The sequence below is a fragment of the Bubalus kerabau genome, chromosome 17 (assembly GCF_029407905.1).
Source record: "Bubalus kerabau isolate K-KA32 ecotype Philippines breed swamp buffalo chromosome 17, PCC_UOA_SB_1v2, whole genome shotgun sequence".
NCBI lineage: Eukaryota > Metazoa > Chordata > Mammalia > Artiodactyla > Bovidae > Bubalus > Bubalus kerabau.
In genome coordinates this window covers 27,343,229-27,365,663 of record NC_073640.1, presented here as the reverse complement: position 1 = coordinate 27,365,663, position 22,435 = coordinate 27,343,229, and the positions used below count along the sequence as shown (strand labels likewise).

At 46.6% G+C, this 22,435-nt stretch overlaps 1 protein-coding gene across 2 annotated transcripts in view; it reads right to left on the bottom strand.

Moving 5' to 3' along the window:
- Window positions 1-157: 157 nt before the first annotated feature.
- The window catches only part of AMFR (autocrine motility factor receptor), a 45,658-nt gene continuing 23,380 nt past the window's right edge, over window positions 158-22,435 (bottom strand). Inside the window, exons 8-14 of one of the 2 annotated variants that reach the window (XM_055551271.1) lie at window positions 21,959-22,069; window positions 15,564-15,754; window positions 13,750-13,826; window positions 7,501-7,635; window positions 5,368-5,451; window positions 2,672-2,856; window positions 158-1,784 (exon numbers count right to left, since the gene is read on the bottom strand). In XM_055551271.1, coding sequence (XP_055407246.1) covers window positions 1,637-1,784; window positions 2,672-2,856; window positions 5,368-5,451; window positions 7,501-7,635; window positions 13,750-13,826; window positions 15,564-15,754; window positions 21,959-22,069 — 931 coding nt within the window. In that variant the 3' untranslated portion in view covers window positions 158-1,636. Of the gene's footprint in view, window positions 1,785-2,671; window positions 2,857-5,367; window positions 5,452-7,500; window positions 7,636-13,722; window positions 13,827-15,563; window positions 15,755-21,958; window positions 22,070-22,435 lie in introns of both variants that reach the window. The other variant, XM_055551270.1, reaches the window with a different exon arrangement.

The following is a 22,435-nucleotide window of genomic DNA, read 5'->3' as shown; positions in this document are numbered from 1 at the left end:
AACTGGTGTCATCTTTAAAGGTGCACATCACACACACACAAAATTATAAAGAAAAACCCAGCAACCAAAACAGAACACACGAAATCAAAACACGACCTAATTTCTGCTCTTCTGAAGAAAACTGCCTGAGCACCAAGCCACACACAACACCACACTAGGACAGTTTGCTTTTTATTATTATTATTGTTGTTTTACAGTAAAAACAAATAGCTATGCTCTCAGCAAAACAAATTTAAAAAGAAAAAAAAAATCACAGAAATTTACTAACAGCATTTTAAGATAAGGCTTTTGAAAGATTTATTGAAATAAATTATCTCAGCCTAAACACGTACTCATTGCTCTATTTTCAGTTACTTCTCAACATCCTAAAAACTTTGTTATGTAAAATACATTTAACTTTGCCAATTTTAGGTAATACTGGATTCTTCCCAAAAGGACTACCATAAAACTATGCTTTCAAACATTAAAAAAAAAAAAACACCTTAATCCAGTAGGACATAAAACTGAACTGTGTAAGCTATGATTGCGTGTTTCAAACCCTTCAAGTGGAATTTGTCAAGGATTTGAAAAAGTTCAGATTTGGGTCTGCTCCAAGGCAGGTGGACGCAACACCTTACCTTTTAACCAACACAGTTACAAAAATGAAGGGCTCCACGGAAGAAAGATACAAAAGGTATCATTTATTTCTTCAATGAAGCCCTCCAAGAAGTACTCGCCCATCCCCAAAGACCAAACCCACAGCCTTTGGCATTGCCTAATTGACTTCACCAAGGAATTAAAACCATGAACCAAAGCTTGCTGCTTAACCCTGTCAGTGCTGACCTTCCCCATGTCTGGGGGCAGGTGGGCAGGGGACAATGAAGTACAGAGAGGAGAGGATGGACACGCAGGGCATACTCATAGATGGAGGAGCACCAGCATTAACTGAAGTAAAGCCAGCTCTGGACAGGGCTCGGAAAGTCCTGGATGTCCTGGGACACAACTGTCACTCCATCACGCCACATCCCTGGGCTTTCCCCTGCTCTGCTCCAGGTATCGAACCAAACACGGTTTTTCCATGATGCCCCGCCGGCCCAGGGGTCCAGAAGCCCGTAGCTCTGGCCTCACTCTGACATTCTGAATGCCTCCTCGCTAAGAACAGCAGCTGGACAGCAGAAATTCCCCAGTGGTGTGGAGTCAGGCTCTGGCTGTCCATCTGCATGCTGCTTTGTATGGATCCCCCTGCCTCCAACCCCATCTGCTGCACGCACACTTCCTGCCACATTTGGAGCTAAAGACACCGGCATCTGTTATGACTTCTGCATAAGGCAGTCATGGACGTTGCCTGCTTCAGGTCTTTGGTTGCCCACTTCCTCTTGATCCTCCCCACCCCTCCAAAGTCCAGTCAATGCAGAAGAGATCATGCCTAGAGTTAAAATGTGCAGTGTTTCTAAGGGAAGAGAAATGTCACATAGAAAGTATTACAAAAAAGGATTAAATCTGTCAGCTGTCCAAACACTATAAAGACCACATGCTTTATACAGCGGTGATGCAGTCAAGCCCGCTTCTTCACACAGCGGGCACAACTGGGGACAGGCCTCTTCAGCAGGCCGGGCACGCGGCTCGGGCGGAGGCAGCCGAGGAAGGCAAGGCAGCGCTAGGAGGCCTGCTGCTTCTGAAGTCTCCGCTCGGCCGCAGCGGCCAGCATCCTTCGACGCAGGGTCACGGGGTCAGAGGTTGTCCCTTCTGAGGGCAGGCAGCTCTCTGAGGCCGAGTCATCTTCAGAGCTTCTGTTCAAGAAACGCCTACCAAAAACCAAAGGTGCACGTGAGGGACCCAGGGAGCTCTGGAAGGCAGGCACACAAAACCACACAACATGCTTCCGTAATTCCCCCTTCCCCGTCAGGCCACGAAGCTGCCACTCAGCACCACCCTGTAAACAAGACACCCCACCCTGAATGGAGGGGCAGAAGGTCTCTGCCGTGGAGGCTGCTCAGCCCCTCCCTCTCCTCCGCCCCCCCACCGCCCCCCCAACTAACACACACAGCGTGAAGTCCCTACTCACCAGGCTGGCGCTGGGCACCAAACCCACCCACGGGAACAAAATCCCAGCCCTGTCACCAAATGTTTAACTACCGAGTGCCTGCCAAGTCAAGAGAACACTCTCCCTCTGGCTGCCCCCACCCGGGGCTGGGCCTTGCAGGGATGTGGCCGGTGCTCCGAGGCTGGCCATGCACACAGTGGCCAAGACGGAGGACTCGGGAGCTGGGCACCAGGCTGGCATGAGGCCCTCGAGGCCTTGGTTTCTTCAGCTTCAAGTCTGTTTAATGGGGATAATCACCATGCTCCCTCTTAGAATTAAGAGGATGAGAGAGTAGCTAACATACAGGGTCTAGACCACGCTGGCACAGAAGTGCTAACCATGGGAGTGTAGGTGAAAGTGCCCACCAGGGATGCTGGCAGCGCTGGCCAGAGGCTATCGGGTGGCCCAGTATTACCAGATCCTCTGGCTGGTGCAAGTGCCCATCGGGGACGCTGGCAGCACTGGCAAGAGGTTACCGGGTGGCCCAGTATTACCAGATCCTCTGGCTTTTCCACAGAGACTTGGAATTGGAAACTGTAGGTGACAGGCGCTAGCTCTCCAAACCCGGCATCTATGGCCAGGGCTTTCAGGCCCCGGGACTCCGCTCACCTCCGCGCCTGCTGCAGCAGGTCATCCTTGCGTTGCACCAGCATGCGCTGCCTCTCGTCTGCCGACTTGGAGAAGCGGCTGCCCCGGGCCTCAAAGTCCTCCCCCTCACTGGGCTCCGCCTCCAGCTCGCCGAAGTCCAGTGCCTCCTCCAGCCGAGGACTGAGGTCCAGCGGCACCCGCTCGGTCTGGACACAGGAAGCAAGGGGTTGCCATGAGCAGTCCAGTTCCCCACCTGACTGGAGCCCCTCGTGATGCTCTTCTAGACCCCAAAGGAGACAGGCTGCCAGGCAGGGACCGACAAACACATGTCAGCAGACATGGGTTCCTGATGGGCAGGGCCTGACTCACCATGGCATGTTTAACATTGGGGAGTAAGTGAAAGATTACTAGATGGAAAACAGAAGCACCTTGAAACTGTACTCTCGGAAGACACACAAGTTAACGACTAATTTGTTCTGGGAATTTTCTGTTCACCACTACTTACAGCTTTAAAATTTCAACAAGTCTTACCACATAAACTGCACAAATTTTATACCCTCATTTGATTCTGAGAACAGCTAGGCAGATAAGAAGGGTAAATTCTTAGTATCTTTTTTAAAACAGACATGAGATACTGTGCTTGAGTCACAGGATGTGATAATGGGGCTCTCCATTATAGCTGCAGCTGTGAAGGTCAGGCGGTGTCCAAGGCCCTCCACAGGCTCAGTTAGGGGCCGTCTATGTTGCTCGTGCTTCCAGACCCAGGATGGCCAGCATCAGCCCAAGGCAAAGACAGAGTTGAGGAGCAAGCAGCTGAAAGGCCTATTTTTAAGAGTTTCGGGTGGGAGCGCTTCTCCAGCTTCTCAGATAAGCAAGGGAGGAACTTCAAGAGAATCCTGGGGCCTGACTTACATGCCCTAGACGTTGGGGGACGTGGGGGCTGGTGATGACTAACACACACCTGAGAAGCCTAACAGGAAGAAACTGGTTTGTAGCAGATTTTAAAAAGGCTTTGATGGGAGCAACTTTAAGGTACGTCAACCGCAAGGCACCACTGTGTGTGCTCTGGGGAGGAGACATGGATCCTACGGGAGGATCCAGCCCAAGGCTGCTGAAAGACTGCCCAAGAGGGCCACTGGAAGGGGTGAGGGGGCCCCATGAAGTAAGGGCTGGCTGTTGAAAGACAGTCCAAGTTCAAAGGAAGAATACTCAAGGTTTCTGGTGCTAGACAGGACAGAAAGATCTCTAAAATAACAGCTGTAACACACCCACCCACCCACCCTGGGGTCACATGGCCCATCCTAACCCTCTCCCCTCCTGAGTCTGATCCTAGAGGAGTTGGGAAGAAGAGCCGATGAGTGGAGGTGGAGGCAGAGATGGAAGGAAGGGCATGGAAGCCCACCCGCAGGCCCCCACAGGCCTCCAAGCCTGACCCATGCAGGCCTGAGCTTGGGCAGAGGGAAGGCCTCGAATTAATGGGCAGAGCTGATCGGCTAACTGGGCTAAATCGAGGTGTTTATTAAATGACTGTCTGTTTTCCAAGAACTTATTATTTCCTGAGAACAGCCAAAAGTGTTATATAGCAAGCTTCTTTGTGAAACAAGTACTTTCCTTTCACTACATTAAAAAAAAAAAGTCAGAAACCTTCAGGCTCGCTCTGAAAAGAAAGTTGGGAAATCAAGACAAATTGAATGTGCTGTACCCACCCACAAGGCCACCCAGTAAGCCCAGCCTCTAAATCAGAGCTAAGCCAGCTACAAAACCTGGAAAAGCAATGATCCCCTTCTTCAGAAGCCAGACACTATTTTACAAACACTGCACAACCCAGCTACAGATTCGGACATGAACATTTTAACTCAGCAACAGATCTGAAGAAGTCTTAGGAGTTTTTAGTGTTTCTTGTTTGTAGGGAAAGACACGTGAGGTGAAAGCGGCTGCTTCCAGAGCCCTGACTCCCACTGGAGGGAAGGCGGTGCTGTCCTCAGACCTCTTCCCTGTGTGGGGAGCCCCACATATCTCACACACACAAGGAAATGCAAAGACAGGGTTGCTTGGGGATTTTCAGTCCCTTAAGAAAGTTTCCAGCATGTATGGTCATCGATAAGCAAATGAGAATTACAGAAAACCAATGTGAACTGGCACCCCCAGGCTGTGCGGTGAAGAGCTCGGGGTGGAGGTACCTCTGCCCTGCACCCCGGACAAGGGAGCTGTTTTCGGTTGGGGGCACTCACCCCAGATCACCCAGAGTGGTTATCTAGACAGATTTGGTTCCTAAGATAACCATGCTTCCCCCCATCCCGGGGGGTCTCCTGTTTGTGAAATGTGTGGAAGTTCCTGCAAATGCTGAGCTCAACAAGAGAGGTGTAGGGGAGAATAACCTGATGACCTCGGCTCTGGAGAGTGGGGCCTGCGTGGTCACCCCAAGTCCTGGGCCCAGCCCCCCGCACCCTTCCTAGTGCTACACTCAGGTTCATGGTGGCAGGCCCGGCCAGGAGAGCACGGCCCCTTTCTCCTCCAGGTCCTGAGGACAGTCCCCAGGGATTGGGCTTCCGGCCACACCCGGGCACAGTGAGGTTTGTTAGCCTCACATGCTGAGACAGGACTGGCACACGGCCTGCTCACTACTCGAGCGCTGTCACACCAACATCAGAGGTGGACGAAGCCCACCGCCAGGTGCCCACCCCACTCCTCCACGCTCTCTAGGCCACAGGCCTTACCTGAACAGAGGCTTCTCCGTCCTCCTGCTCGCCATTTGGCCTTTCCACGGGGCTGTTCAATGCGGGCCTGATGCTCTCTGACCGCTGAAAGAGAGACAGCAGCACAGACAATGCAGAGCCGCTCTGAACTCAAGGAACAGGTACAGGTGGGGCTGGGGGTGGCGGGGAGGGGCTACAGCCCCAGCAGGCTGAGTTCAACCAATCCCCGGCATCCAAGACATGAGAATGCTGGATTAATGACCCGACAAAGGAGTCCGAGGCCTAAGTCCGAGAGTTATCAGTATTTAATTTCCCTTTCAGTAATAGTAACTGCACGACAACAGCAAACGCAACAGCAGGACAGACAGGACACTGGAAAAGCCCTGCACGGTCATCTCATCCACCTCGACGTCCTACCAACCAGGCTGAGACCCTGGCCGACACAGCAGACACCTCGGGACCCTGCAGGCCTGTCCCCTCGGTGCCGGCTGGCTGGCTTCTGTATTTCATCACCCAAGGACTCACTCTGGCTGTGTGAGGGAACTCTGCGCTCCTCAAAGGAAGCCCTCTGCCGACAACTGATGGGAACTGGTGTATAAACACCCCGGTTCCTCTTCCCTCAGGAGGCACGTGAATTCTGCACTGGATCCCAGAAGCCTCCAGTGGCCCCAAGCTCTAGACACCCTCGATGCTGACCTGCTGGACAACAAGTCCTTAACCCGCCTCACAGTCCCACCTGCTGCCTGTGTTTCCTAGACTCCTTCCCACGGTTCCCAGAAAATGTTAGTCACTCAGTCATGTCCAACTTTACGATCCCATGGACTACAGTCCGCCAGGCTCCTATGTCTATGGAGTTCTCCAGGCAAGAATACTGGAGTGGGTAGCCATTGCCTTCCCCAGGGGATCTTCTCAACCCAGGGACTGAACCCAGGTCCCCTGCATTGCAGGCAGATTCTTCACCATCTGAGCCACCAGGGAAGTACTGCATGGTTCCCAGAACACTTCTCAAATTAACTACTGGCATCCAAAGCCTTCTCAGAGTCTGCTCCCAGAGCCACAGCCAGTTCCTACAGGTAAGGAACACAGAGCCACCTCTAATACCTCAACCCCTTCGACTACCAATTCCAGGCTTATTCCCTCTTCAAAGATTCTCACATTTTAAGATTTTTACTAACAGATTTCCATGTTTTGGTATATAAAAACTGAGTAATTTTCTGGTATATGATAGCCTGCATGTGGCTCAACCACTTAGTCAGGTCTGACTCTTTGTGACCCCATGGACTGTAGCCCGCCAGGCTCCTCTGGCCATGGGATTCTCTAGGCAAGAATAATGGAGTGGGTTGCTGTTTCCTCCTCCAGGGGATCTTCCTGACCCAGGGATCCAACCCACATCTCCTGCATTGGCAGGTGGATTCTTTACCACTGCGCCACTTGGGAAGCTCTTATGATACTCTAATCACATATTCATCCCTTGGTCCTGCTGGAAAGCTTGTCTATAAAATGTCAATACTTCTTGTACCCATCAAAGAGGTTTTATGATGGGCCAGGAGACAGGACCTTTTTTTAAAAAGTCAAAACTACAAGCCTCACACAGAGAGGAACTATACCCAGTGGAAAGCCACACTGATGTGCAAAGCCAGCTGAGGACAAAGGGTGCTGTCGCCCACGGCCAGGGTTGGCAAACCGCAGCCTATAGGACAAGTTACTCCAGCGGTTTCTGTAAATAAAGTTTTACTGGAACACAGTCACGTACATTCATTTCCATATTGTCCACGGCTACTTCAGCACTGCAGCATGGAATTAAGAAGTTACAAAAGATAATGCATGGCTTGCAAGGCCTAAAATACTTCAATCTGCTAGAAAAAGACTGCCAATCCTTGTCGAAAAGTGAACTGATACTATGACTGGTGAGGGCAAACTGGTTTGGGGTATACATTTGCATAAAAAATCAGCCAAATGTTTGTGTCCTTGTCTTCAGCCAAGCCTCCTGGATGAGTCTGTTCTCAATCATAATTTGGAAAGTTAGGGAATTTACAGAAATCCTTCATCAAGTCATAAATGAAACTCAGCTGTTAAGTAACTAAAAAGTTAATTTAGAAGATTAAACCTTGGTGAGGACAGAATTCACTTGTCATGCCTGAACCCTCAGTTTACCTGGGTGGGAAAAGGTACTTGAATCCGTCCTTCCAGAATGTTGTCTGTTGTTATTTCAACCGAGCGTGTCAGCTGGAGGTCTTGTAGTACCAGGTGGTATGGCACCTGGGGAAACATCTCTTGAATCTGATGAGCCTGCAGGGAAACAAAGAGGCCACAGAAGCGGTCACTCTCAACAGTTACTCCCTGAGGTCATGGGGTGAGGCAGGCTCTGGGCAATGAACCCGGTGACCTGCCGTGAAAACACAAGGATGGGGGCCACTGCCATGCTGCAGATCACCCTCACACTTAGGACTCCTCCAGAAGGCCAAACAGAAAAGTTGGTGACGGCATCAACTCCAAATAAAAAAAGCACAGAAATACGACCCTGAGGCAGACTGAATTAGAATATTCTAGCTTTAGAAAGTGTTCATTTTATTCAATCCTGGGTTTTGGCACCAAAAAAAAAAAAAAAAAAACCTCAGTAACAGGATACAAACATATTCTCCTTAAAGTTATACATTCCTAGAAGGAACAACAGCTGAAATTCGAATGTGTTATGTGAAAGATGTCCCACTCGAAAGGCTATGGCTATGTGCTGTAAAACGGGGACAGTGTTAGTTGCTCAGTCGTGTCCGACTCTTTGCGACCCCACAGACTCTAGCCTGTCAGGCTCCTCTTTTCCTGGGATTCTCCAGGCAAGAATACTGGAATGAGTTGCCATTCCCTTCTCCAGGGGAATCTTCCCAACCCAGGGATCGAACCTGGGTCTCCCACATTGCAGGCAGATTCTTTACTACAATCTAAGGATTCCATTTCTATGACATTCCAGAATAAGCAAAAATATAAGGGTAGAAAACTTATAGGTGGTTCCGAGAGGCTGGGGGTGGAAGCAGAAGTGATTACAAAGGGGCGCAATGGAATCTGAGGGGAGGGGGAATGGAGCTGCCCTGCATTTTGCTTATGGTGCTGTTACACCACTGAATGGGTCTGACGCAACTCACAGAGATGGTTACTAAAAACTCTGAACTTACCGTACGGGAGTTACACTTTGGCCAGCGGGGGCGGCGAGGGGGTGAGGTGCGGCTAAGATTCTAAAGAATATAATTGCTAATACTGCTCCAGAGCTGCACTCTAGAAATGTCACAGAGGCCATCAGGGCTCTAGGTGGCCACATGTACAGAGGGGAGCAGGTGGAGATCTCGCACGCCACCATCTGGACTTTCATTTGAGCAGCTCCACATTTTTTTCTCATGCATGTATATTTATTTTACAAATACTTATATTCAGGGTTTTATATATGGAAAAAGTCCCAATGATCAAAAGAAAAAATGAGGAGGAAAAATATAACTGCTTCGGGGATACAAGAAAGTCTACTGTTGGGAGAGGACCATGTTGTTGTAACTGTAGAAAGAGGGGAAATGTGTCTTAACGTCAGACCGAGAGAGGAAAGACCAGGCTGAAACCTGCTTAAAGCTTTGCTTGGGTCACTGTTGGGGCAGAGACGGCAAGACGCATGTGTAGCACAGAAGGACCTGGTGCTCTGCTATCCTGGGATCCCTGTATTGTTTCTATGAACATGAGTTGATAATCTTTCAAAACCCAGGTCAAGTCAAAGCTAACTGGGCAACAGTCCACAACAACCTGGATAATCAAACAACATTCTTCTCTATTCATAAACAAGCTCCCCCTTCGTTTCCCAAATAAAGTAAATCCAAAGCATTTCTCCCAGAAAATGCAGCAAATGATACATTAGATCTTTATAAAAAATATATTGTGCCAGTAAATTAGTGTGCTAAAAATAGACTATTCCAATCCACTGTGGATGGGGAGGAAGAACACCAGGACCTGTCTGTTTAGAATTCTAAACACATCAACCCCAAGGTAATTCTCATTCCTGGGAGGTTTATGCGCCCATGGATTCTGACTTTTTTTAAGGGGGCAGGTAAGGTGATCAGCCTGAAGAGCTTCAACAGCTGACTGAGTCCAAAGTACCCACGCAGAGCATCTGGGCGGCCACATTCCCAGGCCATCTGCCCTCACGACGTTACTCTCTCTCTTTCTCCGCTGATGACCTGGCTGAGTGCTTCACTGAGACAGCAGAAGCCAGCAGGAAGCCTGGTCTTTTGTAATGGTCAAAATAATATACAATCACCCATCTTAACCATTTTTAGGTGTACAGCAGTGTTACCTACACACACACTGCTATGCAAGACATCCCCAGAATACCTTCATCTTGGCAAAACCACAACTCTAACACCCATTTAATGGCAACTCCCCACTCCCCCTTCCCCAGGCAGCCATTCTACTTCCTGTTTCTAAGAGTCTGAGTAATTTAGATACCTCATGTGAGTGGAATCACGCAGCATTTGTCTTTTTTGGTTATTAGCTGATTTCACTTAGCACAATATCCTCAAAGTTTTTTGGCTGGCTGAATCATACTCCCATTGTGTCAACAGACCATTTTCATAATCCATTTATTTCTTATGGACACGTAGGTTGCTTCTACCTAAATGGTTACTATGAGCCATGCCTTTTTAAAAAAAACTGTTTCTCAAAATGACATGCCTGCAGCCATGTCCATCTGTCCCCCAACCAAGGTGAATGAATGCCTCTCTCCTGGCTCTGGCGCCCAGCCCATCCTCCACCTCAAGAACTATGCCTTCACTTAACTTTGTTCTGTACCATCAATCTCTCCCCGTCTAGTGATCACTCCTATTTGCAAACCAAGCATGCTTTAGAATATTTTTTAAAAGACTCTTGGGTACAGAAAAGAACTAAAAGCAGGGTCTCAAAGAGATATTTATTTGTACACCCATATTCGTAGTCCCATTACGATAACTAAAACATGGAAGTAACTCAAGTGTCCACTGACAGATGAATGGATAAGCCAAATGTAGTCTATCCATACAAGCGGATATTTATTCAACCTTAAGAAGGAAAGAAACTCTGACACATGCTACATCACAGCTGAACCTTGAGGACATAAAGCTTAGTAAAATAAGCCAGTCACACACACACAAAAAATTTATGATTCTGCTTAAATGAGGTCCCTAAAGTCAAATTCATAGAGAAAGAAAGGAGAATGGTGGTTGCCAGGGGCTAGGAAGGAGGGAATGGAGAGTTACTGCTTATTGGGTTAGGGCTTCAGTTTTGCAAGATGAAGAGTTCTGGAAATGGATGGTGGTGAGAGTTGCATAAAAACATGAATATACTTAATACCATTGAACTGTACACTTAAAAGTGGTTAAGTGTCCGGTATGTGACTCACTGGAAAAGACTCTGATGCTAGGAAAGATTCAGGGCATGAGGAGAAGGGGGCAACAGAGGATGAGATGGTTGGATGGCTTCAATGACTCAATGGATATGAGTTTGAGCAAACTCCAGGAGACAGTGAAGAACAGGGAAGCCTGGTATGCTGCAGTTCATGGGGTTGTAGAGAATCAGACACGACTGAGCAGCTGAACAACAAACAACAAAAAATAGAAGAAAAAAGATGACCTGTGGGGAAAGGAATACACACTTCGCGCTTGCTTCTGTGTGTATGTAAACATTGTGAAAGAACACAACACAGAAAAAGCTAATCAAAATTGTTATTCCCTGAGAGGAGGGAGTCTGGACAGATGGAGGCAAGGACAGGAGTGTGACTTCACCAGATACTCTACAGGTTTTGTTTTTTGATTTTGGGGGTGTTTTTGGTCATGGCTCAAAGCAAGTGGGATCTTATTTCACTGACCAGGGATGGAACCTATGCCCCCTGCAGTGGAAGTGGAAGCATGGAGTCTTAACTGCTGAACCACCAGGGAAATTCCCTACAGGTTCTGAAATTTGTGAATCAATGAATGGCCTGCTCAAAAATCTTAAAGGAAAAAAAAAAACATCAACCAAAACTCCTCTGATGGCACACCCCTATTAAGCAACCACCTTACTTCTTTGTACCATCTTGTAACACACTGCCAGCTACTGAGTGTCTTCAGCGCCCACTCATTTTCCCATCCAACAATCTAGAATTCAACCCCTCAAGCCATGGAAACTGCTTGTTCCTCTCCAGCTGATAACCACCTCCACTCTGCCACACTCAAGATGCACCTCTGACTTCATCTGCTAAGAACTACCACACACCTGACCTGCCTCTTCTCCTGTGGTTTCCTTCCTTCCCAATCACCGCCATGGCTCCTCTCTCTCTGCCAGACCTCAGACCTGAGCCCTCTTCTCTTTGTGAGCCCCCTTCTTTCCCCTGAAGAGATCCAGTCCCCTATGACGTAAAGCTCCCAAATGTTTCTCTCCAGCTGGATCTCCTTCTTGAGGTCCGCAACTGTCTACCTGCCATGTCTACTCGGCTGATTCACGGACACCCCAGCGTCCCCGGCCAAACGGAAGGCCGAGGTCCTGCCTCCACCTGCTCCTCCCTCAGTCCTGCCCATCTCAATACCTGGTACAACTGTCTGCTCAGTTGCTTAACGAAAACCAGCCCTCCCCTCACCCCACTACCCTACATCCAAACCGAAAGCACTGTCAAGTCCTATCAGTTCATTTTAAAAAGCCTTCCATCTGCCATTTCTTTCCATCTTAATTTCCAACACCCTGGTCCAAGCCACCACCCTTTTTTGCCTGAACTACTGCAACAGCCTCCTAACTGGTCTTGCTGGTTCCATTTCCGCCCCGTAAATGTCATTCTCTCAGAAGTAAATTATCCTCTGCTAACGGTCCTATCAGTCACAGTCACCTGGGGGAGGGGGAAAAAAAAGCCCCAAATGGCCCACTAACACTCATTTCATTACAGAATCCAAACTGGACTGTGGCCTACACATCCCCACATGACCTGCTCTGCAACCTCGATTATGTCAGTCTTGCTTTCGATTCACACGCTCCAACCACAATCACTTCCCTTAGTTTCCAGAATATTCTCACCTCATGGCCATGCACCTACTGTTTCCACTACCTCCTTTTCACTGTTCCTGTCTCAGCTTAAATATCACCTCTTGAGTCTTCTCTGAATGTCTCTTCTAGAACAGTCTGTGCTCACCACTCCACATGACCTGCCCTACAGCCTGCAAAGCCCTCATCCCCACTGGCAATGACCTCGTCTGTTTGTGTTTACAGTCGGTCTCCCTCTCTCCGCCCATGAAGAAGTCACACTTCTCAAGAGTAGGACTCCTGTCCACCCTGTTGACACTACAGGTGCTAAGCAATTTGTTGAAATAGCACAGAGCCCATCTTGGGAACAGGCTTTCACTACACATTTGTTGAATAAATACACTAAGATAAGTTAATGGACAAACAAATGAACCAATGACTTTCTACAGTACTGGCCAGGCCTGCCCATGTCAACCAGAGGCCCTATTCGGGCAGGAATAACACAGTTTAGATTTTTAAGACTCTTGCATTTATCATCATAATGAACACTACATTTCAACAGTGGTGAATCAGTGAAGATCAGATGACAAAGCTTTAGAACTTACGTCCACAGCCATATATGCATGTATAAGGGTGTGTGTTAATGTATACTCAGTTATTTATTTTGGGAAGGGAGGAGATGGAGTCAAAATAACACATATGGTAGGCCTACTACAATTTTTAACAAAAATCATATCATTCACTCAAGTCAGTAACTCCCCAAATACTGGTGGTGAAAATTAAGAGGCGCCCCAAGACTAGCAAAGATCACAAGAGTGCCCCTAGCAGTGCTCAGAAAAGGGCACATTATCTGCCACATCAGTAAAACGAAGGCTCACTTCCAAACCAGTTTCAATTTTTTTTCTTGGTAATTATTTAAATTTTGTTTTAAAGTTTTTACAACGTTATGTCGGTTTCTGCCATACAGCCATGCAAATCAGCCATAATTACACATATGCCCTCCTCTCCTAGCCTCCTTCCGCTCCTCCCGTCCCATTCCTCCAGGTGGTCACAGAGTGCCACACTGGGCTCCCTGGGCTGCACAGTAACTTCTCAGCAGCTCTCCACCTTACACCTCTGAGTGTACACGTGCTGCTGCTGCTTTCCCCATTTGTCCCACTCTCTCCCTCTACATCTGTGTCTCCATTCCTTCCCTGCAAGTCAGTCAGTTTCAATTTTAGAACACAGGAATTGAAGTGGTCCCGATGAATATGATGCCCCTGAAAACCCTGTCGTTTTGCCAGAGCAGAGTGAGACCAGCTGGGTCACGCACACAGCACACGCTCTCCAGCATCTCCTTCCCTCCTGATTAATAAGCTCCTTTTAAAAGCAGCGAGCACTCCTTACCATTGCATTGAGCTGGGAGTTGCTTGCCTGTGTAATGCCTAGAATGTTGGTGGTGTGCATCACTTCGACTGAGAAACTCGGCAGCCAACTCGCAATCCGGGACCCTGAAACAAACGAGAATCCAGCGCAGGTTTTAGAGGCCTCCCCCCTCACGTTAGCTACCATGTGAGTGTCACTACTGGCCGGGCTTCCTTTACACCAGGCCTCTGACCAAGTGTAAATTCTCACTAAAACCCCACCTGGGTTTATTATTATTATTCCTATTTTACTCTTCTCAGGGATTTGACTCCAGTGCTCCTGTCGGTCCCCAAGGCACTCAAAAGTTAGGTAACTTGTCCAAGATCCAGCATCTAGTTACGGTGGCCAGGCCCAAAGCCACACAGTCAGGTTCCAGGACACTTCACTGCCAGGCTTGCCCACGCCCCAGTGGCTCTGGACCCACACAACACGCCATCCCTCCCACAGCCCGCACCGTCAGGAAGGTGCTCAGGGCTGCAAAGCTGCTACAGGAGCTGACCTTCCACTCTTCTCTTCACACTACTCATAAACACTACTCATCGGGGGGCATCATTTTCATGAAGTAGTTTCTACTTAATAATCTGGTTTAAAGACTTTATTTTTCTCATTCAAAATGCTTCTCCAACAGCACTACAACACAGGCTGTTGGACTAAGAAGTCTGCTGCTGCTGCCATGGCCCTAAGGAAGGGGATCCTAAGCTATAAGATCATGGGTGTCGGCACTAAAACAGCCCCATATAAAGCCACACATTTAAGGAGGATTTCCCTCTCCCTCACAAAGGAGCACTGAGGCCAGCAATGTAAAACAAGCTCAGGGGCCACTCAAAAGTCTTGCCTGGACAGTTTATGCCCAAGAAAAAGCTGGATACCTATTTCATGTACTTACTAAGGAGAAATAAAGTTGCCTTTATCAATTTAGACTAGGTTTTCAGTAATAATTCATAAAAAATAGCTTACATAGCCAGAACCCATGTCCAAGATCCGCTTGTCTATTTCAGAAGTCTGACGAGGAAGAGGCCTTAATTAGCAGCCACAAAGCAGCCCCTCTACACCTGCTCAGCCAGCCAGCGGTCACCATCCCCTCTTCTCAGAGATGGACTCCGCTCCTCTGGTCCTTCCTATCAGGGATTTCAACGTGTTGCCACTCCTGCTGTGCCCCACCCTTGGAAACTCAAATCAGACACAGGAAGAGCAATCTTCCTAAACAAATAGTCTAGAGATACCTACTTTAGAGTAGGAAACATGAACTCAGCATTTAGTGGTCTTGAAACTGATGAAAATCAGCAATGGGCCAATGTAATGTGAATTAAGGAATGATAAACCAGTTCCTGATATGGTGCCCATGATCTTAGAATTTTAAGTGTGGTTTTATCATGAATACAACTCTTCCCAACATTCTGGAAGGCTGAACATTCATATCTCATGGACAAAGCAAGAGGCTTCTGGCTCTGATTCTCCTCCTAGTACTCTGTGGAATGACTATTCAGTGACCCTTCATTATAGGCTTAAGTATTATACCAGTGTAATAAATTACTAGCAACGGTTAAGTATTAAAGTGATTAAGCTCACTCCTGCAGGCACGGCTGAGTCAGCTGTAACTACTTTCACCTCCCTGGACCCCCTTCCCCCCGCAATTCACACAGAATCTAGCAAAGTGCCTGGTATAGACTAACCCCTCAGTGTTATCCATACTCACTGAACATGGTCAATTCAAACTGAAATATATTATTAAACTAGCCCGTACAGGACAAGTTATAATGAAAACAGCGTCCCCTAAGAGGAGAACACCCTGTGGGGGGTTTTAGAGGTTGAAACCAACTAACCGTCGAAGTGGAAGAAGTGATTGTGTTGGTTTAAGCGAGGTCTGCCTTCTGCTGCCGCCACAGGAACCAAATTCTCATCCAGGTTCTCTCCTGGATGGTCTTCCCGGACACGATTATTGTCAGCAATGTTAAGAGACATCCTGCATGTGGGGCAGGAGGTGTCTTGTTCTAGCCAGGAACGAAGACAGGAGCTACCAAAAAGTCCAAAATAAGATATTCTTAGCATATTTTGCGAGAATTCACCAGAAGTATTCTGAATGTATCAGTGACTTGTAATTTTACTTTCTATTCACCATTAGCAAGATTTAAATGTTGAGAAACACTTGCTGACATTACTTCTGGCCCTGCTTCACCCTAATGTACTCTGGTGTATCTTGCTCTGAATATCAATTAGTTAACGTACATGGTCATCTACAAGTTCCCAGGCATGACCCCTTTTCAGTAAGACTTCCTCATACAGCTCACCATTTTCCTCTCCAGCTCAATCTGACTAACTTTCAATCCAACACCCTTGCCTCTCACGTCTTTGAATCCTCTATTCCAATGATCTGTTCTCTTACTCTACTTTAGCTACCCATTAACCCAGACTTTATTTTTCTGGGCTCCAAAATCACTACAGATGGGGACTGCAGCCATGAAATTAAAAGACGCTTACTCCTTGGAAGGAAAGTTATGACCAACCTAGATAGCATATTCAAAAGCAGCGACATTACTTTGCCAACAAAGGTCCTTCTAGTCAAGGCTATGGTTTTTCCTGTGGTCATGTATGGATGTGAGAGTTGGACTGTGAAGAAGGCTGAGCGCCGAAGAATTGATGCTTTTGAACTGTGGTGTTGGAGAAGATTCTTGAGAGTCCCTTGGACTGCAAGGAGATCCAACCAGTCCATTCTGAAGGAGATCAGCCCTGGGATTTCTTTGGAAGGAATGATGCTAAAGCTGAAACTCCAGTACTTTGGCCACCTCATGCGAAGAGCTGACTCACTGGAAAAGACCCTGATGCTGGGAGGAATTGGGGGCAGGAGGAGAAGGGGACGACACAGGATGAGATGGCTGGATGGCATCACTGACTCGATGGACGTGAGTCTCAGTGAACTCCGGGAGTTGGTAATGGACAGGGAGGCCTGGCGTGCTGGGATTCATGGGGTCGCAAAGAATCAGACACGACTGAGCGACTGATCTGATCTGATCTGATCTAACCTGGTCATAACCTTGGCCTTCTCATCAAATTCGTGACTTCAAAGCTCTTATTCCCCAGCTTACTATCTCTCTGCCAGAAGAGTGTATGACAGTAATGTTCCAAAATAATAAATGTGGAAATTCAACTCTATCACATTTTGAAATAATAAAGTACCTATAATTCCTGTTGTGATCATGCAACTATTAGCCAAATAAATTATATTTTTAAAAGTTCACATCCCTTTAATCAACACCCTTAAATCACACTTCTAGTTATACCAGCCTTGTGTGGGGCTCCAAAAGTACGTAAAATCCTTGCCTTCCAATAATGCTACAGGTGAAACACTTTTCATAAGCAAATCTAATTTTACTTCATACTTCCAGCTCAAAGGGATCAGTGACCTAAAGGTAAGGGATAAAACCATAAAACTATTACAAAAAAACTATCATGAACTCAGATTTGGCAAAGGATTCTTAGATCTGACACTCAAAATGTGAGCTACAAAAGAAAGAATGGGTAAATTGGATTTCATCAGAAAAGTAAAAGGTATACATCAGAGGCTATTACCAAGAAAGTGAGAAGACAAGCTACCAAATGGGAGAAAATATTTGCAAATCATACATCTGATAAGGGTTTAGTATCCAGAATACATAAAGAACTCTTACAACTCATCAACAGAAAGAAAAACAACCCAAATAAAATAGGATAATCTGACTTCAACAGACATTCTCCAAAGAGAATGCACAAACACACCAACAAGCATGTGAAACAATGATCAGCATCACTGGTTAATAAAGAAAAGAAATGCAAATCAAACCACAATGAGAAACCACATTACAACCTTTAAGATGGCTATTATCTCATGTAAAATGTAAACAGGTATACTAGCTATAGAAAACAGATAGTTCCTCAAAAGCACAGAATTATCACATGACCCAGCAACTCCACCTCTGGGTGTATACCCTAAAGAACTGAAAGCAGGGTCTTTTTTATTTTTTTAATTTTTATTTATTTTTAGTTATTTAGTTGCAACGGGTTTTCTCTGTGGCATGTGGGATCTAGTCCCCTGACCAGGGATCGAACCCAGGTCCCCTGCATTGGGAGCTCAATGTCTTATCCACTGGACCACCAGGGAAGTCCCTGAAAGCAGGGTCTTGAAAGGAAATGTGTACCCCCATGTTTGCAGCAGCATTATTCATGATAGCCTGAGAAGGCAGAAACCACCTAAATGTCTGTTGACAGATGAATGGAGAAACACAATGTGATACACACACAATGGAATATTGTTCAGCTTTAGAAAGGAATGAAATTCTGACACGTGTTACAACATGGATGAACCTTGAAGACATTCAGTTCAGTTGCTCAGTCGTGTCCGACTCTTTGCGACCCTGTGAATTGTAGTACGCCTGTCCATGGACGGGCCTCAGTCGCTCAGTCATGTCCGACTCTTTGCGACCCTATGAATTGCAGCACGCCTGTCCATGGACAGGCCTCCCTGTCCATCACCAACTCCCAGAGTTCACTCAAACTCATATCCATCGAGTCAGTGATGCCATCCAGCCATCTCATCCTGTCGTCCCCTTCTCCTCCTGCTTCCAATCCATCCCAGCATCAGGGTCTTTTCCAATAAGTCAACTCTTCGCGTGAGGTGGCCAAAGTATTGGAGTTTCAGCTTCAGCATCAGTCCTTCCAATGAACACCCAGGACTGATCTCCTTTAGGATGGACTGGTTGGACCTCCTTGCAGTCCAAGGGACTCTCGAGAGTCTTATCCAACACTGCAGATCAAAAGCATCAATTCTTCGGTGCTCAGCTTTCTTCACAGTCCAACTCTCACATCCATACATGACCACAGGAAAAACCACAGCCTTGACTAGACGAACTTTTGTTGGCAAAGTAAGGTCTCTGCTTTTGAATATGCTATCTAGGTTGGTCATAACTTTCCTTCCAAGGAGTAAGCGTCTTTTAATTTCATGGCTGCAGTCACCATCTGCAGTGATTTTGGAGCCCCCCCAAAAAAGTCTGACACTGTTTCCACTATTTCCCCATCTATTTCCCATGAAGTGATGGGACCAGATGCCATGATCTTAGTTTTCTGAATGTTTAGCTTTAAGCCAACTTTTTCACTCTCCTCTTTCACTTTCATCAAGAGGCTCTTTAGTTCCTCTTCACTTTCTGCCATTATGCTAAGTGAAAAAAGCCAGACATAAAAGGACAACTATTGTGCGATGTGCTATTGTGTGATAGCTGACAGAAAATAGAAAGGTAGTTGCCAAGGACTGAGGAGAAGGGGAGACTATGGAGTTATTGTTTGATGGGTATAGAGTTTCAGTCTGGGAAGGTGAAAACGTTCTGGAGGTGGATGGTGGTAAAGGTTGCCCGACAATGTGAATGTACTCAATGTCACTGAACTGGTACACTTAAAAATAGTTAAATTGTAAAATTTATGTTATGTAAACATTTTCGAGGGTTTCCCTGGTGGCTCAGACAGTAAAGTATCTGCTTGCAATGCAAAAGACCAGGGTTCAATCCCTAGCTCAGGAAGATCCCCTGGAGAAGGGAATGGCCACCCACTCCAGGATTCTTACCTGGAGAATGCCACGGACAGAGGAGCCTAGTGGGTTACAATCCATGAGGTCACAAAGAGTTGGACACAACTGAGCAACTAACACTTTCACTTCATACATTTTTTACCACAATAAAAACATCACATTTGAGAGCTATCATTAAAAAAAAACCCACCATAATGAGATACCACTTCCAACCAAAATGGCTACAATAAGAAAAAACAGAAAACAAGTATTGTTGAGGATCTGAAGAAACTGGAACCCTCATACATTGCTGATAGGATGTAAAATGGTGCAGCTGCTGTGGGAAAATCTGCTGGTTCTTCAAGGAGTTAAACATAGAATTACCCTATGACTCAGCAATTTTACTCCTAAGTATATACTGAAAAGAATTAAAAACAGGTACTCCAACAGATACAGATATCTGTTCACAAATGTTTATATTAATAACAGCATCATTTGGAATAGCTAAAAAGTGGAAGAATGGAGGGTCCATCAATGGAAGAATGAATAAATAGGATGTTCAATTATTATAAAAATGTTTAACTCAGTCATAAAAAGGAAAGACGTACTGAAATATGCTACAACTTGGATGACTTTGAAAATTTTATGCTTAGTAAAAGAAGGCAGTCACAAGAAGTCACATATTGTATGATTCCTTTCATACGGACTTTCCAGAAAAGGCAAACCCACAGAGACAGGGAGCGGATTACTGGCTGCCAGGTAATGTGGAGAGGAAGGCATGGGGAGTGACTTACTGTAACGGATATGGGGGTTATTCTGGGGTGATGAACAAGTTTTGAACTTGCAGAAGACTGGTTGTTGTACCACACTGTGAATGCACTAAATGCCACTGAATTGTATACTTTAGGATTGCTGATTGTATGTTATATGAATTTTGCCTCAATTTTAAAAATTAAATCCTAAAATTAATCTAATTAAATGCTTGAAAACATTTCTTCTGGAGTGAAATATACTCTTTTGAGTTATTCTTCCAAACTTTCTCCAAGCTCCTTAGGAACTATCTGAAAGTTTTTGAGAAATGCGTGTGTCTCTGGTCTTCCAACCTCATCAATCAGCACCACCATCCATCCAGTCGCTCAGCCGCAAAACTAGAAGAATCCTCGACACCTTACATTCCCCACTCTCTCACAGCCAGTCTGCACCATGTGCCTCCTGCTCCTCCTCACGCCTGTCCACCCATTCCTGCCCCTCTTCCACTGCTCTAGCTCACACGCCTCTCGGCGCCCATCCGAACCCCAGCAGCCCTTACCAACTGGCCTCCCTGATCTTCCCCAGCTGCACATCTGACCTCGAACCCCTACTTTAAAACCTTCCACTGCCCTCAGTTCCCTTCAAGGTGACTCAGGCCTGTGTCTTCTGCCTCAGCAAACACCAATCCCCCCTCTGACATTCTGAGCTCCTAGCACACGGGTTCTCTTTCATTCCTTGGATACTCCCTTTTGCTTCAGTAATGTTCCCTCTGTCTCAAAGGCTCTTCCACGTGATCCCTTCTTCTGATGCCTTCACACCTACTCACTGTCAGAGTCACCTTCTCCAGGTGTCAGATTCCTTTGTCACAAGCTCTCAAGGACCACATTCCCTTTCTTTAGAGCACTTGTCTCAATTTATCCTTACATGCTCATAAACACTCCTGCTTAATTCATGTCTGTCTCCTCCATTAGGCTGAACGCCTTGTGAGACAAAGACCACCTCTGTCATTTTAACGTTATTTCCCAGAAGCCAACTCAGTAGCCAGCACATTTAAAAAAAAAAAAATCAATACATTTGTTGAGTTATTGATACTCCAGCTCCAAAGTCTTTCTAACATTAAAAAGAAGAAGAAAAACTATTTAGGAATACAAAATAAAGAAAGGAAGATTTAAAGATGTAAAAATTATAACTTTCTCAATATGCAAGACTGATCATAGATACAAAAGGTCAAGAGATACCTCAAGGTCTAGCAACATGAAAAACATCCAATCTACAAACAGAATAATTTAGATTTAGGTTGAACAGTCACAGTCCATATGAGAGCTCTGAAAATGAACAACATTAAGAGGTGAGGACTGCAACAGCGAGAGACAAGGGCTCACAGGGGACAGAAGAGCCTGTACTGCACACAGATCTAGTCCAGCCGTGGAGGTTCTGTAATCCCTGACGACAGTCACAGTTCCGGGCTGCTTACTGTCTCTGGTCTGATCCCTATCCCATCACACCACCCTGGTGTGTGTTTCTATGTTGCTTCTGGACATGCGTGAAATGCACGAATAAATATTCTCACCCCAATAAAGGTGAGAAAAGGGAATAAGCTATTGTAAAGCGAGGATTCCTCCACCCCTTTGTTTTAAGTCTTAGGGGCCTATGTGTTATACCTCAGAGCTTACACAGAGAAGGAATGTGAAGACAGCTTACACATCCAGAAATTGAGATGGCAAACTGAGTGGGGAACAATCCTGCTGTGTAGGGAAGAGGCTGAGAAACAAGGCAGACACTCCCAGGCCCCCCACCCCACTCAGTACCAGCACCTTGGCCAGTCTGAGGGAACGCGCCTACTCTTCAGCTAAGGTTGGTCTTAAGCCCCGGCACAAGAAGCATCCTCGTGGCCTGGACAGAACACCAGTCCCATGTGGCCCCCTGCCAAGCTCCTACTTGTGGAAAAGATGTCCACAGGGCAGTTTCCTCGCAGCCTGCATGGAGTCCCAGCAGATGGCGCAGTCATCGTTATTGACAGCCAGCTCCTCTGGAGTTGCCACTGCAAACCTGTAAGAAAAAAAGCGAAAACCATCACAGAGGGCACCTGGCAGGGATCTCTGTCAATCCCACAAACACTAAGCATCACTTGCATCACAGATTTCACCTTTCTAGCAGCACACTTACAGAGGAATCATGTTCACCATGAAATCTCCACCCATGGAAATCATGACAACCATGCTCTCTCCAGAGACCATCAAACAGCAGGAAACCAATACACAGAAACCAACTGTGTCGTAAGACAACGGCCCTCGTTAGTGATGACATGAGCGCACATTTCTGGGTAGATTAGAGGAGTTAAGACACCTCAGAGAGCCAAACTGCTCCCCTGAACACAAGAAGGATGCCTGTTAAGCTCACACCTTTTAGGCTTGG